Below are 20,131 nucleotides of genomic sequence, written 5' to 3'. Positions count from 1 at the left end.
TTGAAGCAGAAAGATCAGCTTCTGGAAGACTGGCAAAACAATACAAATCCACACAGGAAACAAAAAGCTGAGGATGTAGAAGATGCTCTTTTTCAGTGGTTTTCTCAAGTCAGGAGCAGACAATTTCCTGTCAGTGGTCCACTGCTTATGGAGAAAGCTAATCAGCTAGCTGAAAGTCTTGGACTAACTGAATTCAAAGCCACTGTTGGATGGTTGGAAAGATGGAAGGAGAGGAACAACATAAAATTCAACAAACAGCATGGTGAAAAACAAGACGCTGACTACTTTGGTGCTGAAAATTGGGTTGTTTCAGTTCTTCCTACCATCTTGAACGAGTTTGCACCTTGTGACATTTTCAATGCTGACAAAAAACGGTCTCTACTGGCGAGCGATTCCTGATGGAACACTTGCATTCAAACAAGCCGAAACTACAGGAAGTAGTTTGCTGCAATATGGATGGGAGTGAGAAGTTGGAACCACTCATCATTGGAAAGAGCAAACAGCCCCGTTGCTTCAAGAATGTTAAGTGACTTCCTGTGTCAAACGAGGCTACGGCAAATTCATGGATGACTGGGAAAATTTGGAAGCAGTGGCTAAAGAAGTTAGACACTAGAATGCGGGCACAAAAGTGTCAGATTTTGTTGCTTTGTGATAATTGTGCTTCACATAGTGATGATGTCAGGCTATCTAACATCAAGGTGGTCTACCTGCCACGAAACACTACCTCCCTGATCCAACCTATGGATCAGGGCATAATAGCCAATTTCAAACAACATTATCGGGCGCTTGTGCTACGTCGTCTGATGAGCATTATGGATGACCAGACTGGCAAGGATAAACGTGCTGTTGAACTGGCTCGTAATCTATCACTGTTGGATTCCCTACATATGCAGAAAGAAGCCTGGAATCATGTTACACAGGCAACCATTGTGAACTGCTACAAGAGGGCAAGCTTTGTTAAGGATGTGGAGAGGGACGAAACAGATGCAGCTGTTGCAAACATGTCACTTGAACAGGCTACTGACATCCCAGCCAGTGTTACTGAAGAGGAGTTTCATCACTACGTGGCTGTTGATTACGATCTACAAACAGATGACGACAACACTGATGTCCAGATATGTGCCTACACGCAGGCAATGGCTGATGATGAAACAGATGATGAAATGAGCAGTGAGGCACATGCTAACGAAATTTTACAACTTCCTGTCACTTTTGCAAGAGCGCTGGGGAGTCTCAACACCATGCAGGCCTATCTGGAGGCCACTAGATGTCAGTACTATGACAGTTTTTACCGTCTGGCAGACGTAGTCTATGGAACTCAGAGACACAAGGGTGTACAGAGGACTATGACTGATTACTTCAAGTAAGCCTAACATCAGTTAACGGTGACTGTATACTGTACGTATAATAAACAGCACTGTACATATGTTTACATATGTTTATCAGATGTCAAGCTTCTTTGGGTTACAATGGTTAAATGCACGCTCTGGTTAACTACATGTATTTCTTTGGTCCCAGACCCTTGTACTTAAGCGGATTGAACTGTATTTGGAATATTTATATGAATACAATGTTTGCCTTTTTTTTGTATTAACATGACACTAATCTCCACAAGGAATATATACCGTCGCTACACATGGAGGGGCATAATTGAACGAAAACGCCTATCTCCATGGGCGTTTATCTCCAAGAACGGGTCCGTGAAGGGGTGGACCGAACCGTATTTTGGGAAAAAATAGACGCCCATGTTTTATTCAACAATGTGTGAGCTGGGCGTTTTTGTTGTTCAGCGATAATGGAAAATGAAAGCGCCCAGCCCAAAAACGAATAAATCCAAGGCATTTGTTCGTGGGAGGGGCCAGGATTCGTAGAGCACTGGTCCCCCTCACATGCCAGGACATCAACCGGGCACCCTAGGGGGCACTTTTACAAAACCAAAAAAAAAGGTAAAAGAGCTCCCAGGTGCATAGCACCCTTCCCTTGTGTGTTGAGCCCCCCAAATCCCCCTCAAATCCCACTGCCCCCAAGTCTACACCATTACTATAGCCCTAAGGGGTGAAGGGGGGCACCTACATGTGGGTACAGTGGATTTGGGGGGGTTGGACGACTAATAAGCATTAAGCAGCACATTAAGCAGCACAATTGTAACAGGTAGGGGGGATGGGCCTGGGTCCACCTGCCTGAAGTCCACTGCACCCCCTAACAACTCCTCCAGTGACCTGCATACTGCTGCCAGGGAGCTGGGTATGACATTTGAGGGTGAAAATAAAAAGTTGTGAAACATCATTTTTTGTGGTGGGAGGGGGTTAGTGACCACTGAGGGAGTCAGGGGAGGTCATCCCCGATTCCCTCCAGTGGTCATCTGGTCATTTAGGGCACTTTTTGGGGCCTTATTCGTGAAAAAACAGGGTCCAGGAAAAGTGTCCTAAATTCTAGCTAAAAACGCATACTTGTTTCCCATTATCAGTGAAATGCGCCCATCTTTGTTCGGCAGATAACCACGCCCCAGTTCCGCCTTCGCCATACCTCTGACATGCCCCCATCAACTTTGTCCGCATCCGTGACGGAGTGCAGTTGAAAACGTCCAAAAATCGGCTTTCGATTATACCGCTTTATTCGTTTTTGTGAGATAAACGTCCATCTCCCGATTTAGGTCGGAACTTGGGCGTTTTTCTCGTTCGATTATAAGCAGGATGGCTTTCAAAATTCCTGCTGAGTTAATCTACAGAGCTGCACATTGTTCTTGCTATAATCATGGTTAGTTCATTTTAAGTTTGATCATTTATTATGATCATATTCTATACCTTACATTGATCCTTTGAAATACATAATGTGAGATGGATAACACATGTTGGTTGTTTGCTAATTTTAAGGCATCTCATTTTGAGATATATCAATATATACACTATCATGATTATTCTATGGTTTATTGAATGCATTTCTTTATATATGTTATACTTTATATATTATCACAAAACTTTTTTATATAATGTTTTATATATTTTTGACACATTAATAGTTTTTATGAGTGCATCTCATTCTATATGTTATATATTTATCAATTTATTACTGGTTCCCATAACAGTACATTTTATTTATTTTATTTTATTGAATTTTGATAAATATTACCTTTTCTTTGACAATTGTTTATGTTTGATGTAGACCCCTGACGCAGGCGCTGTGCACCGAAATACGGCCCATTTGGGGTAATTTTTGAAGATTGTTCCATAAAGGTGTATGATTACAGAACTGTGTCCCTATTCTTAAGGCCCCTGGAGCTGTTTTTTTGATGTAAGATAATCAGCCACACTAAGCATTATTTAAAAAGGGTGTTTTGGTCAACATTAAAAAAAATTGAAAAGCACGTGCCCAAAATGCATGCTGTGATAAAGCATGATTAATCGCATGATTAAATTTTTATTGCATGATTAATTGCGATTTAATCATTGACCATCCCTAGTTATTACTATTTCAAATCTATATAGAATAGAATTGAAGCCTGTTCAATATTTCCATTAAAAGTAAATAGAGTGTTGAAAATAAATAACTCATTGATTTGCATACCTTTAGCAGGAATGTTTGACCTGTTTGTGAATTTCATATCTATTCTGGACCTTTCTGTGTTTCTGTTACTCATACCAGTTTCTTCCAGTATTAAGCCATGATGATGGAATGCATTGGTAAAGCAGGCATTGCTATTCTCCTTAACAAAGCTGGCCCTACCATTAAGTGGCTTTGTTTTTTGAACGTGTCTACTTTTCAGCCCTGGTTTTCAGTCACTACTGAGGCGCTGCAGTGAGTTTCTGCACATTCTTCTCAGGCCACCCCTGCTTCCTGGCCTGCTGGGATCACTATCGGGCTCATTTTCAAAACAGAAGGACACAAATCGGAAGATGGATGTCCTTCTCTCAGAAACGTCCAGATCAGTATAATCGAAAGCCGATTTTGGACGTGCCCAACTGCACTCCGTCGCAGGGACGGCCAAAGTTCAAGGGGGCGTGTCAGAGGCATAACGAAGGCGGGACTTGGGCGTGCCTAAGACTTGGACGTCCTTGACATATAATCAAAAAAAAGAAGGACGTACCTGATGAGCACTTGAATGTTTTCACCTGGGCCTGTTTTTCTTACGACTAATGCACAAAAAGGTGCCCGAAATGACCAGATGACCACCAGAGAGAATCGGGGATGACCTCCCCTTACTCCCCTAGTGGTCACTAACTCCCTCCCACCCTCAAAAGCATCTTTCAAAATATTTTGTGCCAGCCTCTATGCCAGCCTCAGATGTCATACTCAGGTCCATGACAGCAGTATGCAGGTCCCTGGAGCAGTTTTAGTGGGTGCAGTGTACTTCAGACAGGCGGACCCAGCCCCATTCCCCCCCTACTTGTTACGTTTGTAAAGGAAACAGCGAGCCCTCCAAAACCCACTGTACCCACATCTAGGTATCCCCCTTCACCCGTAAGGGCTATGGTAGTGGTTTCGATTATCACCAAAAATCAGAAATGTCCACGTCCAAAGTTCAAGGGGGCGTGTCAGAGGCATAACGAAGGCGGGACTTGGGCGTGCCTAAGACTTGGACGTCCTTGACATATAATCAAAAAAAAGAAGGACGTACCTGATGAGCACTTGAATGTTTTCACCTGGGCCTGTTTTTCTTACGACTAATGCACAAAAAGGTGCCCGAAATGACCAGATGACCACCAGAGAGAATCGGGGATGACCTCCCCTTACTCCCCTAGTGGCCACTAACTCCCTCCCACCCTCAAAAGCATCTTTCAAAATATTTTGTGCCAGCCTCTATGCCAGCCTCAGATGTCATACTCAGGTCCGTGACAGCAGTATGCAGGTCCCTGGAGCAGTTTTAGTGGGTGCAGTGTACTTCAGACAGGTGGACCCAGCCCCATTCCCCCCCTACTTGTTACGTTTGTAAAGGAAACAGCGAGCCCTCCAAAACCCACTGTACCCACATCTAGGTATCCCCCTTCACCCGTAAGGGCTATGGTAGTGGTTTCGATTATCACCAAAAATCAGAAATGTCCACGTCCAGGGACGACCAAATCTAGGGACGACCAAATTTAAGGATTTGGACACCCCTGATGGTATTTTCGAAACGAAAGATGGACGTCCATCTTGTTTCGAAAATACAGGTTTCCCCGCCCCTGGATCGGGATGTTTTGCGAGGACATTCAAATCAAAGCTTGGATGTCCCTTTCGAAAATGCCCCTCTATCTCTCAACACTGAATAGTACATATGCCAAGATTTTGGAACAGTCCTGGATTTCTGATCACCCCATCCTCATAGATTATGGGACTTGTAGCACTGAGTGCAATGGACAGAATCAGACACTACAAATCCCACACTGCTCTGGGATGTGAGTTAAAAACCAAGACAATCCCAAAATCTCCAGCTTGAAACTGGGTAACTTGGCATCTCTATACATAGTAGGCTGTGATCATACACTGCTCATCTTTAGATGCCACCTCTTAGGATTAGGAACATGTTTGACTTGTGAAAAGTCCCACTAAAAATACTACAATTAGAATAAATCATTACATACCTGCACACGATCAAGCACCAGTTATACAGTACAGGTACAGAAACAATTGACAGCCATCTATAGTACAGGTTACTTGCTGGATCAATCACAAAGACTTCTTTTTTCTTTCTGAAAAAAGAAATGACTGGAAAGCTGAAGACTCTTAAACTGTAAGCATTTCATGAATAGTCCTGTTCAATAACATCAGCTATGGAATACAACACATTTTCTTCATTCTATACAGTGCACCAAAAGTTAGATGCAAAATCAGCTGATCCCTGATACAACGGCAGTTACATGCCAAAATGGTGGTGACATGGCAGGTAAATGTGTAAGTGCACGTATGCACTATTCTGTAATTTCTTGTCTAAGGTGCTCATTTTTGAAACAGATAGACATCTCAAAATGCCCCAAAAATGTCCATCTACCGAAAACGTCCACATCGTGATTTTTTGAAAGGCAGAATTTGGATGTTTTACACTGCGGTTCATCCAAATAGCATGGAGCAGGTTAGAGGCATGTTTTGGGTAGGACTAGGGCAGGCCCAAAATTAGGATGCCTTTCAGCAATAATGGAATGGGAAGAAATGTCCAAGACTAAAAAGGACATTTTTATCTAAACCGGTTTCAATCACATCAGGGCCGCCGAGAGGGGGGGGCAGGGGGGACAAAATTCCCTGGGCCCGGGCCTCCAGGTGGGGCCCAGTGCCGCAGTCCCCTCCACCCGCCCCCCTCCGTTCACCACCGGGCCGGGCCCCCCTGAATTCAAATCATAGCGCCTCACCTAGACCTCGCTCCGGCCCAGTGGTGGACGGAGGGGGGCAGGTAGAGGGGGCGGCTACGATGACAACTTCGGGGACGCGGTGCCCTGGGGGGGGCCTTGCCCCAGGCCCGGCCCAGTCTCTTGGTGGCCCTGAATCACATCTAGGGTACAGAAAGGTACCCTGATTGAGCGGTTGACCACTGGAGAGATGAAGGCATGACCCCCTCCTTCATCAACCAGTGATTACTGACCCCCTTCCACTCCCCTAAAAAGTGACAATGAATACCAGGCTGTATGACAGCTTCAGGTATTATGGCCATTCCTAATACAGCAGCAAGCAAGTGTAAGGAGTAGCCTAGTGGTCAGTGCAGTGGACTTTGAACAATGGGACCCAGATGTAATTCCCACTTTAACTCTTTTATTTCTGTATAAATATGTGAGCCCTCTTGGCAAATAGAAATACCTACTGTACCTGAATTTATAAGACACATTCAAGGGTGATGGCCAGAAGCGTAGCCAGGTTTTCATGTCAGGGGGAGCAGACCTTTTGTATATTAGTCTTCAGTGTGAAGCTGATTTGCATAGGCATAATTTTATTCAAAATCAATTTTGGGGAGCAACCGCTCCCCTTCCATCCCACCTAGCTACACCTCTGGTGATGACTATCGTAGTGGTGTACCTTTAGTGGTTTTCATCTGTTCCTGAAGGGCTCACAATAACATAATAAATGAATTAAGGTGGGATTTGTACCTGGGTCCGGTTGTTTAAAGTCCACTGCAGGGACGTCTGTGTGGCCATTTTTGTACAAATGATGCCAGGCACAATGGTGTTCATATTTTGGATATTTCATTTTTGAAAACGGCTGTTCATTTTGGTAATTGTCAGCGCGAGAACATTCTCACTTATTTTCAAACAGGAAATCCTGAAGTTTTTCCTATTCAAAAATGGCTGTGAGATGGATTGGAGGGGTGGTGGTGGTGGTGGGGATGTCCCAATTCTGAACTGGATATGCGTTTGAAAATGCCCCTCTTCTAGCACATAACTGCAAGGGGTCATTCGTGAGGGAGGGGCAAGGGCAAGTGATGGGCATTCCAACCATTCCAGGATCCCTTTTGTAGAAAGCTATCAGTTGCATGTGCATGGTGCCACATTTAGTTGTGAACATTTATGCCTGCCATACAGCAGGTGTAAGCATTTGCGCCTTAATTTAGGCATATCTTTGCTGATGTACAGTAATATTCTATAAAAGATTTGGCATGCAAATTTGCCATTATAGAATATTAGCTTAGCATTCAGATTTTTGGTACCTAACTTTTCGCACCCTTTACAGGATTGTCCCCAGTGATCCCGAAGTGTCATAAAGCAAGCTGTGGAAGACTTGCAAGCAGGTTTCAAGTTGAAAACTCCATCTAGGTACAGCATCTCTCCAGCCCTTGCCCCCCCCCCCCCCCCCCATCTGCCAAATGCATGCAACAGGTTGCCAGCTGAGCAGCACTGAAAATAGGTTGCTTCCAGCCATCTGGCCCTGCCAGGGCCTTTCTTCTGCTGCACCCCGCCTACGGGAATTGGCATCAGAGGAGCATGTCAGTGCTGCCATCTGTTGATGAATTACAGAGGTGGAGGCGCTACTTTTCATCTAACTCTCATACTTATGTGTTAACCCCCTGATTCTATAAAAGTTGTCAAAAATTGCATGTGCAAATTTGGGTGCGTGTGCAAAATTGGGCATATGCCCAATTTGTTTGTGCACTGTAATTAAGATAAATTTTTATTAAATAATGAGCTATTTATCACCAGTAATTGGCTTACTTTTTCACTCTGCCCAGTGTGTCTGGGTTGGCCAACATGGACTGGGTGTTGCTATCCCTACTGGACACCTCCTTGAGCTCTGGTCCTCGGAATCGTTCTAGGAAGGAATCTGGTCTTTGGTCTTCATGGTTCAAGTGCCTTGTGGCCCAGGTTCTCAATGTAACAGCAAACTGTGATAACCTGGAAGAAAATGAGGATTGAAGGAGAAGATTGTTAATATTAGTGAAGATTAATAGTAACTGGCTTCTCTTAATGCATTAAGCAGTATAATCTGTGCTTCACTATTTAAAATGTTCTCTACCAGGACAATATGAACTCAGAATCCCTCGTCATTCTCACTGAAGGCACATTGGCACTGCCTGCCTGATATGCTAGTTCTATTCTGTGTGTCATCCCTGCAATCCTCAGTAAGTTGCAAAACCTTCCATTGGATGGACACACACACACACACACACACACACACACGCCGAGTCCCACATATATGAGTAAAACCAAACTTTTGTGCGCAAAGGAAGAGCAGGACTTCATATGTGAAGACATTAAGGTGGCCAAACAGGTAGAAATGGCAAAAGCTAGAGGGATGCTTGGGTGTATAGGGAGAGGAATGGTCAGTAGGAAAAAAAGAGGTGATGATTCCCCTATGAACTGCGTATTGTGTACAATTCTGGAGACCGCACCTTCAAAAAGATATAAACGGGATGGATTCAGTCCAGAGGGTAGCTACTTAAATGATCAGTGGTCTTCCTCATAAAGTGTACGGGGACAGACTTAAATATCTCAATATGTATACTTTGGAAGAAAGGCAGGAGAGGGGAGATATGATAGAGACATTTAAATACTTATGCAGCACAAATGCACAGGGGCATAGGAAAAAGGTGAATGGGATAGACTCAGAAGAAATACTTCTTCATGGAAATGGTGGGGAATTCCTGGAACAGCTTCCCGATGAAAGTGGTGGAGATGAAAAGAGTATCTGAATTTAAGAAAGCTTGGGACAAGTACATAGGATCTCTAAGGGAGTGATAGTGCGAGTATATGGCATAGATGGACAGACTGGATAGGCCATATGGTCTTTATCTACCTAGATTTTTTCTCTGTTTCATGTTGACTTATTAAAGTTATATGTGCATAGCCTGCTCTTGCATAACTTTGCGTGAAGAGTGGAGGCATTTCTAGGAGCAGGTTTGCATATATGCACATACGTTTGAAAATATATCTGTAAGCCCATTTATTAATCCAGAAAATATATGCATATATTCCCTGGAGTAATTTTCAAACTGAAAGTGGAGGAGTGGCCTAGTGGTTAGGGTGGTGGACTTTGGTCCTGAGGAGCTGAGTTCAATTCCCACTTCAGGCACAGGCAGCTCCTTGTGACTCTAGGCAAGTCACTTAACCATCCATTGCCCCATGTAAGCCATGTTGAGCCTGCCATGAGTGGGAAAGCACACAGGGTACAGATGTAATAAAATAAAGTGGGTACTTGCTTTCACTTTGAAATTCATCTATACTGCACAGGGAAAAGTATGAGCATTCAAATTACACATGCACTTGGTTATAAAATTACTCCCATTAGTCTAACAAAAACACTTATTCAGGAGGTACAAAAGGCAGTCACAATTTTCTTTATTATTATTATTTCTCCCTACCTTGAAGTGAGCATGGCAAACCTGAGTTGTCTGGTGAACATAAACAGAAAACCCATAGAAACTAACTGAGTTCTTTATTCTAGCCAGTAGAGGTCACTGGAGGGCAACATTTGAAGGTTCCTCTAGTGGTCCTGAATTCATTATAGCTATCCTAATGCCTACACAAAGAATTATCCAAGAGATTTTTAAGATCGCAAAGACCTCATCTTCACAAGCAAATTTTTAAATACTTTATCTAAGACCTATACAGTTACTAAGATTTTCCTAGTGGACATCTTGAGAGCTGGAATGTGAAAGAGGTCTACATGCACTGTCATTTGTTCATTGGATAAGCCCACAATTTAAAATGTGGATATCACATCGATTAAATTTGAAAATCAAACATAACAGAATAGCACATCAAATAATAAATCTAGGGCCTTATTTAAAAAAATATTTTCCCAAAAGGCACAATATGCAGAACATGCAAATAAAATCCAGTATTCTCACACTTACTTTTGCTATATTTAATATAAATTTTTAAAGTCTATTTAACAAAATTAGCTGAGTTTGCTCTGATTATTTAGGGCATCCTTGCTGCAAGCAGAAATCCAGTCACAGAATGTTAAGAAAACAGACGTGCATGGTGTATCTTTGTCTGGTTATCCACCCCAAAGCATGGATTTGGTTTTCCCTACATTCCCAGCACTGAGCTACGGAATTTGCCCTCTTTCTCCTCCCCCTCACTTTCCATGCCCCACCTCTAGTAAAAATGATATTGTTGCATGCTATCATAATTTAATTAGCTGTCTCATTAGAAAGGTCAGCTCAGACTAAGGATCCGCTTACCTTAATGAGATGCTTTTCTGAGTTCATAAGGCCTGAACATGTTAAGTCATATGTTACAAAAACAGATGTCTCAGTATCTTCTCCCATCCTAGCAAGTGGACTGCCTCGTGAAATGCCATTGACCTTAATATTTGAAATGAAGTTGCATGCATCTGTTACCTGGCCAGTGCTCCCCTGCCTGTGAAAGAGCTCCTGCGTGAATCTGTCAAACCTCTCGTTTCCATGGAAATCACTCGCTGTACATCTGAAGATGTGTCATCGCACAGTGAGTGGGTCCTGCAAAACCAGTTTCACAAAGCAGAAAACAGTCATTAGGTTCAGTTTTCATTGGTGGAGCCATTTATCAAACTATGCCACACTGCACATAAGCCATCTGATCATGGATTCTGCAGTTACAGCTGTTGCGACTCTTCCTGATAAGGACAAGGTGCTCTGAAAAATACACATACACCATCTATTATTTGTACAAAGTTCAATAAGGGCCATTGTGGCATCGGTAGCCAGTCTAAGGTCTACCTCATTGGGAGATTGCCAAGCTCTGATGTGGTGTTCGGTCCATTCATTCACATCTCATTATTGTCCAAGACCATTGTATACCAGTGGCGTAGCTAGGTGGGGCCACGGGGGCCTGGGTCCCCCCAAATTTCATCTGGGCCCCTGGTTTTACTGGCGGGGTCCCCAACCCCCGCCAGCTGAAGCCTTCTCCAGCGCTGATCTCTGGCGCCTCCACGTTCCTTGCCCTGCTCTCTCTTCCTCCTCACGTCCTGCATGCTCCTTTCAGTGAAATTCAGCATGCTCAGTTTCACTTAAAGGAGCATGCAGGACATGAGAAGGAAGAGAGAGCAGGGCAGGGAATGCGGTGGTGCCGGAGACTGGCGCTGGAGAAGGCTTCAGCTGGTGGGGGTTGGGGACCCCCCATCAGCCAAAGTATTTGCTGCTGTGGGGTGCGCCAGGGGGAGCGGTGAGGAGGTGGGGGGTAGCGGCGGTGCAGCAGACTAAAATGTGTCCTCCCACCTTGGGCTCTGGCCCCTTCCCACCGCGAGGTCTGGCTATGCCCCTGTTGTATACAATTCTCTTTATTGCGTATTCATTACAGATATCCTGAAAATTTGGCTGGTTTGGACCCCTGAAGACTGAACTTGGACAAGCCTGGTCTAGATAGAGCCTATTGGAAGATTTTACTTTTGGACTCTCCATCCTCAAGGACCTGTTACAAAAGTGTACAGCCAGGGCTTCTGAGAGACTGAGCCAGGCCCGGGGCAGGGCCACTGCCCCCCACAATCACCACTGCTGCCGCCCCACCTCCTGGATCACCACCGCAACTGAAATGCAAATACCTTAGTTCAGCTGGTGGAGATCCTGAGGCCCCGTCAGCTGAAGAGGTTTTCCTCCAGTGCTGCTCTTCACTCTGCCCATTGCCTACCCCTGAGGCTGCTTTTTCTCTTGGCACATGCTCAGTTTCAAAACCAGCATGTGTAGCCTGAGGGGAAAAACAGATGCTTGGCAGGCAATGGGCAGAGTGAAGAGCAGCAGTGGAGGAAGACCTCTTCTGCTGGCAAGACCTGAAGGGGACTCCTGCCAGCCAAACCAGAGGCCCTGGCCCAAAGTTTTGCAGTGTCTGCTCCTCTGGGCCCTCTCCAGCCTCCAAGGGGGGCCCAGGACCAGAGTTTTTTCTCTTCTGCACCTGTCGGGGACATGATCACTCAGGTCCCATCAGGAGCAGGAAAGAGAGAGAAACCCGGTGCCGGGCCTCCCTTGGAGGTTCGAGGAATTTTGCCCCCCCCCACCACCACTCCCCTCTTGGCGGCCCTGTGTAAAGCCCAGCAACCTCATGTTGATGGCTCATTTTCATAGTTTTTGGTCTATTGTGTGCTGTTTTCACAAAAAACTATGGGACCCATATGGAGACTGCAAGAGGGAGCCCAGATAACTCTCATGGTTGTTGTCGAACTGAGAAATTCAATGCCGAGGCCATATCCAGTGACCTGCATTGAATTTCTGGGGTTTTTTGGCCTAGGTAATCTGATATTCATTCGCTGACTAGCTAAGTTGTAGCAGCCAAAGATAGACCTGCAATTTATGCGGGTCTGTCTGGCTGCTAAACTTAGCCGGTCAGCCAATGAATATTGGTGCTAACTGGATATGTTGTGCGACATAGCCAGTGACTGGATTAGCCGCTAAGTGGTAATATTCAGCTGAGATAGCCAGCTATCTCACACTGAATATTAGTACTGAGCCAGCTTTGGGCTATTTAACCCAGCCAGGAGCCATTTAAATGAGAGAGGGATCAGTCGCCACTCTGTCTTGGGGGTCGGCGTGGATGGATGGAGAGTACGGCTCAGCTACTATAACCTGTCACAGCGAGTCAAGACCTTTTCACCCTTCGGAGCTCAGCTCAGGCTCTACCTTACTATCTCAAGTTCTTTAACAGCATTTGAGTGGACCATTTTGGACTCCTTATTTCTATTTTTTTCTTCTTTTTCTTCACTCTGATGACATCTATTTAAATATTGTATTTGTTTTACCACTGGATTGGCGTTCGCCTTTTCAGTCTATTGTAAGCCACTTTGAGCCTGCATCCTGTGGGAAAAGGTGGGGTATAAATGCGATAAATAAATAAATAAATAAATATCGGCCGCAAATACATATAAAATACAAAATGAGTATCCCCCCCAAAAAGATGTTTTGTCTGTTGGGGAAACAAAACAAAAAACAACATTTTCTCTGTTAATTTTGTGTCCTATTCCTTTTTAATAGATTTGTGGGTTATTTATTTTCTTTTGCAGTTTTAGTCCAGCAAAAACTATCCTAACTTAAGCCATATAGCTATTTGTATATGTGTAGTGGTCAAATATGACTGGCATTCATAGAGCTGGCAGTGGGCTACTCTCCACATATATTTGGTGCCACTCACCGTCCAAATCATGACATTGAATACAGGGAATGGATTTAAATACCACAGTGAACAATTGACCAGAGAATTTGAGTATTAACCCATTTTTGTACAACACAGATATACCAAAGAAATAGGAAAAACATACACAGGCATAGCTAAGGGAGTGCCTTCCAATACACATCTGTAAAAGGGGGTGTTGCTTTTTATTTAATACAGAGGGGACAATGTAATAGGTTGTGTTATCCTTTAGCACTTTAGTTTACCACTATAAATTTAGGCATATGATCTGCACCTAAATTTTACACATGAGTAAAAAAAAGGGGGGGCATGGAAATGGGAGGGTCATTTGCAAAATGAAGGTGTAAAGAACAAACCATAAAGAAACTTCAGACTGCTCAAAACACGGCAGCTAGGCTTATATTTGGTAAAACGCGATTTGAAAGCGCAAAACCCCTCTGTGAAAAACTACACTGGCTCCCAATCAAAGAACGCATCGCCTTCAAAATCTGCACCCTGGTTCACAAAATCATCTACCAGGGGCGTAGCCAGACAACAGATTTTGGGTGGGCCTAGGCAAGAAGTGGGTGGGCAACAAGTGTTCTCCCCCCCTCCCCCCACCACCAAAAAAAAAATAGTTCAGCTAGCAGGAAAACACTTCTTTCCACCTTGGTAGTCTGAAGCAGGCATGCACTGAAAACTGAGCATGCGCAAGTGCCAGTATCGTGGAGAGTAGTGTTTTTATTACCATCAGGGGAAGTCTTCAGCTGGCGGAGCTTGGGATTCCCACCAGCTACCACTAAAGGTGTGCTACTGTTGGGTGGGCCTGAGCCCTAAGTGGGTGGGCCCTGGCCCACCCAGGCCCACCTGTGGCTACGCCACTGACAGAGAAGCCCCGAGTTACATGACAGACTTGATCGACTTACCAATTAGAAATACACCCGAATCAACACGATCTTATCTAAATCTGCACTACCCAAGCTGCAAAGGACTTAAATACAAAACAACTTACACATCTAGTTTTTCCTACATAAGCACACAACTGTGGAACGCATTACCGAAAGCCTTGAAAACAACATACGACCACCTAAAATTCCAGAAATCACTAAAAACCAACCTGTTTAAAAAGGCATACCCTACCGATCCAACTTAAATGCCTAATCTCTGCAACACAATTAAACTAAAGCACGTAATGGACATAACACAACTCTTCCGATCTCCGATTCCCTAATGTGACTGTGCCACATGAACTTGATCTTACCACCACATCACCCTGTATTTGTTCACACCGGAGCCTGCAAAGGCCTCTCCGGTACTATGTAAGCCACATTGAGCCTACAAATATGTGGGAAAATGTGGGATACAAATGTAATAAATAAATAAATAAATAAATAAATACGTAGCATTTACGTGCGTTGTTATAGAATAAGGGGGGATACACACCTAATTTAGGTGTGTACATTTGCATTACATTTCAGTTGGTGCAAATGGCCGTGCCTAAAGAGGCGCGATTCTTGGGCTTAAGCGTTATTCCATAAACCATGCCTAACTTTAAGCATGGCTTATAGAACAGTGCTTTTCTTGGTGCTATACATAGAATTCACCTTGAACCTCTTTCTGCAGCAAACCTACAAGCACCACATACAATAGACCAACTGTGATAAAATCAATGACCTCCAAATCTCAGTTAGATTATCTTCTGCCAAATATGGCCACAACAAACAGATATGGTGCAGGACAAGAAATGCTCCCCACACTAATCTTGCAACATAATCCTTCATCGGCAAACTCAAGTTAATTGAGACCCCTAAATCACAACAAGATCTTTTGATTGCCTTGTCTTGGACACCCTCCTTATGATTCTATAAAGTAGGGTCCATAAGAAACAATTCAACAGTTCCATGTAAACCTGAAGTCTGAAAAGTCTATGTTCTGCTCTTCATTGCATGTAATTGCTGCCTGCAAGGCTGAAGCCTCCAGAGGTGGGAAGGGCAGTAGCTCACTCCTGTATCTTCATCAGTTTATACAAAGTCCATTTAACATGTATATGACCCCTATTTGTTAAACTGCTAACCTGTCTTGGTGTAAATTATCGGCTTTATGCTGATGATTTGCAATTTTTTATCCCACTAGATAGATCACTTAGAAACTTTAGATTAATAAGTGTTAATTCTATTCAGACATGGATAACAGCTAACAGATTTTCTCTTCATGTATTTAAGACAGTCAATTTATGCTTTATCAGGAACCTCTGGATTTTCTGAATGGCTTACAAATTCCAATTCTAAGAGAAGTTAAGTATTTGGGCAAATTCTAACTGCATCATTATCAAAGCATTCACAACTTAAGCATGTTATTAAAATATGTATTTTTATAAGCTTCATCACTTTCTTTATGTGACTTCAGAATAATTTTCATTCAGCTGTCCAGACTACAGTTATGCCTTGATTTGACTATTGTAACACAATTTATCTAGGATCATCAAATTATTCCTTTCATGCTCTCCAAATAGTATGCTGCACATGTAATTAAGAATATTAGTCATTTTGATCACATATCCTCTACTTTTGAATCTTTACATTGACTTCCAGTCTACTGGCAAGTTAAATTTAAGATAATGACATTATTCACCGGGCTTTGAATAATGATGCTCTGCTGTGTATAGTTTCTGCTTTAAGAGTCTACTTTCCGTCCAGAGCTCTGTGATCTTCAGATAAATGGGTTTTTGTTAGCTATTGCTTCCTTTCATAAAGTTCAATTACACAAATATCATTCATCTTTATTTGAAACTTATTTTTTTCATATTTTTAACTATACGCTTTCAAACAGGCGATTCAACAGAATCCCATTATATACTTGTAACATCACCGAGCCCCTCCGAAATCTCCTCCCATCCATCCTTGGTAACCATGCCACTTCTAATCTCTCATGTGAGTTCTCGTTACTGCTTGGAATTATTCTCGATAGCTCTCTGAATTTACAACCACAACTTTTCTCTCTGATTAGATGTCATTTCTTTAAACTCAGTATGATTCATTCTATCTGCTCACTCCTTCACCCACCAGCTCTCAATATACTAGTCCATTCTATGGTACTATCTCAATTGGCCTATTGCAATTCACTATATAAAGGAATATGGCAAAAAGATCTATGTTGTATGCAACTGATCCAAAATACTTCCATTAAATTAGATAAAGGTTCAAAAAAATTTGATCATGTCACCTCACTTCTTAAGGATCTGCATTGACTTCTGGTCACATACAGGATCACTTATAAAAATTCTTCTGTTGTATTCAAAATTAAATACTCAAGTGCTTCTTCTTTTTTTGGCACAGTTCCTGTCTCCGTATGCTCTTCAATGCACCCTCCGATCATCTGAACAACACTTACTGGTTGTTCCCTCTTTCAGGCACATTAGGTGTGACACAACATGCGACTCCATTTTTTCAGTCATAGGCCCTGCCTTATGAAACTCTCTGCCCCTCTATCTTAGAATGCAGACCACCTTGACAAAATTTTAAATAGACCTCAAAACGTTCCTTTTTGAGGATGCCTTCCTGACATGATAGGACTGGCCCTGAAGAAAGGCCTGCTGATCAGTACTAATACCATTTTTCTCTCAACAATGGAGTTCTGTTTCTCCTATCCTTTACTATTTTTCCCTTTCTCTTGTCTTTTTCGTTCCATTCTCTTTAGTTTTAGCTGTGTAAACTGCATAGATGTATTTTTTTATTGATGTGCAGGATAGCAAGCTTTTAATAAACCAGAAACCTGTTACATAGAGGGGCATAATCGAACAGGGATAACCATCTCTAAGGGCGTCCATCTCTAAGGACGTTCTGGCAAAGGGGCAGGGAAACCCGTATTATCGAAACAAGATGGACGTCCATCTTTTGTTTCGATAATACAGTCGGGGACACCCAAATCTTGAAATTTAGGTCATTCTTAGAGATGGTCGACCTAAATTTTGAGATGGTCGACCTTAGAGATGGTCGTCCCCGGTTTTCGGCCATAATGGAAACTGAGGACACCCATCTCAAAAACGACCAAATCCAAGCCCTTTGGTCATGGGAGGAGCCAGCATTTGTAGTGCACTGGTCCTCCTCACATGCCAGGACACCAACCGGGCACCCTAGGGGGCACTGCAGTGGACTTCACAAATTGCTCCCAGGTGCATAGCTCCCTTACCTTAGGTGCTGAGCCCCCCAACCCCCCTAAAACCACTCCCCACAACTGTACACCACTACCACTACCCTTAGGGATGAAGGGGGGCACCTACATGTGGGTACAGTGGGTTTCGGGTGGGTTTTGAATGGCTCACCTTTACCACCACGTGTAACAGGTGGGGGGATGGGCTTGGGTCCGCCTGCCTGAAGTGCACTGTACCCACTAAAAACTGCTCCAGGGACCTGCATGCTGCTGTGATGGAGCTGGGTATGGCATTTGAGGCTGGGATAGAGGCTGGAAATTAATGATTTAAAATTTTTTTTAGGGTGGGAGGGGGTTGGTGACCACTGGGGGAGTAAGGGGAGGTGATCCCCGACTCCCTCCGGTGGTCATCTGGTCCGTTTGGGCACCTTTTCGAGGCTTGGTCGTAAAAAAAAGGGACCAAGTAAAGTCGACCAAATGCTTGTGAGGGACTTCTTTTTTCCATTATCGGCCGAGGACGCCCATCTCTTAACCACACCCCCATCCTGCCTTCGGTACACTGCCAACATGCCCCCGTGAACTTTGGTCGACCCCGCGACAGAAAGCAGTTGAGGACTCAAAAAAAAATCGGCTTTCAGTTATGCTGATTTGGGCGACCTCAGAAGAAGGCCGGCCATCTCCCGATTTGTGTTGGAAGATGGCCGCCCTTCTCCTTCGAAAATAAGCAGGATACTGCCCCAAGACACATTAACCATTCCTATTTATCAAAGGTTGTCCCATACCGCTCACACTTTCTCCAGTTTCCCATTCACCCATGCACAGAGGAATTGTATCTCCATCATAAAGCACACATCAAACCACTCTTTCTGTGCTACAGGAGGTTTCAGGCACTCCTGGCTGAACAAGTGGACTTCATAGCAGCAAGCATTACATTCATCACCATCAGAAGCCATATCCCTTCACCTAAATCAAGAGGATGGTAGAGAAATAACTAGGCTTTTGGTTCCAGCAGCAAATCCACCTCCCTTTGACCTCTCTTTCTATAAACTCCCAGTACTTAAGTATAATTAGACGTGTGCTCAGAATATTCAACAATGTCCCCCTGTGGTCACAATTTCTCCAACCCCCATTATTCTTTTTTCCCATTGCTTTCTGTATGGTCGGTGTTAGATACCTTCTAGGTAAGAGTTTATATTATTGCTCCACCATATTAACTGACAGCAAGTACTACCAAGCTGCCTTATATAGTGCTCCCACTCCTTTTCCCCAATTTCTTCTCCCAGTTCCCTATTCTATGCTTGCTGAGCCCTTATTAGATCTATATTAACTAGCTCTGTACTGCTTTGTATATCCTAGTTACCCTACCCTTTATCTGAGGTTGCAACAATACCTCCCTCTCTAAATTTATCAGTCCTTTAGAAAACCCCTCCCTATTCACCTTTTCTAGACAAATTGCCCTCAATGAGAAGATAGTATATAGTCGAAACATCTTCTGACAATTATGCAAAGATACACAGGGAATGCTCTTTACATTCTGCTCGGTCCAGAGCTTCAACAATTACAGTCAACCCAAAACAGAAGCAACAGGGCTCCCACCTTTCACCATCAAGCCCATCCATCTGTCCAATGCAATCCCTGGCCTCACTTTCCCTTACACTTCAAAGTACGCCAAGGAGACCATCTCTCCTTTCCTCCCAGTTCTTCCCTCCTCTGTTCTATCCAATGCTGATCCCCAGAAGGAAACTGACATTGGGACAGCAAGCTAAATAGGTCAGCAAGTAGCAGTTAGACAGATTTATCTCTTCATCCTCTTTGTTTCCTTGCAACAGTCTCATACTCACTCTAGGTTTTTATTCTGTCCCCATATAAAGTCTGACACAATTCTAGCTAATGGCTTTAAAAATATTTGTGTTGACATTTAAACAGCATCATAAGGAGCAGATACAAATCTCTGTGTACCTGCTCTGTCTAACTCCACAAAATTTGCCTCTATTTCTCCCCTGTTCCTTAAGCTCTCACAAAAGATGAGTAAAGTTTAATTGAAAGATCTCCTCCACCTTTGCTGACATCTGAAGTCCCAGGTACTTAATCTACTCATTATTCCACTGGCATGGGCATAGCACTTTTTCCTTCATATATTCAAACTCCTCATGCATCAAGGACATATTTTCTGGCTTCTCAATATTCACCTAGAAGCCAGACAATGCCCCATATTCCTGTAGAACTTTCAAAGAAAGCAGGGATTGATTTCTCCAAATCTGTTAAAAATAATAAGACATCATCTTCATACAATGCAGTTTTCTGTTCTGCAGTCCCCATTACCACACATCTGATCTGCTTATCTTTCTGAGTGGTTTATTTAATGTGACATTCCGCTCAAAGACAAACCATCCAAGCGGCATACAGTACAATTCAATTGGAGAGATAAAGAATGGAAAATCATAAAGGAGTTACAAATGATATAGGATAGAGAGAAAAGAGACAGTCAATCTGCTGCTGCACCCACA

General features: G+C 43.4%; 1 protein-coding gene across 1 annotated transcript in view; it reads right to left on the bottom strand.

Annotated features, from left to right (window-relative positions):
- The window catches only part of CNGA3 (cyclic nucleotide gated channel subunit alpha 3), a 28,599-nt gene extending 10,022 nt beyond the window's left edge, over positions 1–18,577 (bottom strand). Inside the window, 4 exon segments of the mRNA XM_030202472.1 lie at positions 5,559–5,666; positions 8,109–8,288; positions 10,742–10,858; positions 18,414–18,577. Coding sequence (XP_030058332.1) covers positions 5,559–5,666; positions 8,109–8,288; positions 10,742–10,858; positions 18,414–18,577 — 569 coding nt within the window.
- Between the last annotated feature and the right edge of the window lie 1,554 nt (positions 18,578–20,131).

This window comes from Microcaecilia unicolor, chromosome 4, assembly GCF_901765095.1.
Source record: "Microcaecilia unicolor chromosome 4, aMicUni1.1, whole genome shotgun sequence".
In the NCBI taxonomy this organism is placed as follows: domain Eukaryota; kingdom Metazoa; phylum Chordata; class Amphibia; order Gymnophiona; family Siphonopidae; genus Microcaecilia; species Microcaecilia unicolor.
The sequence above is the reverse complement of the archived record's forward strand: the minus strand, read 5'-3'. Positions and strand labels throughout refer to the sequence as shown.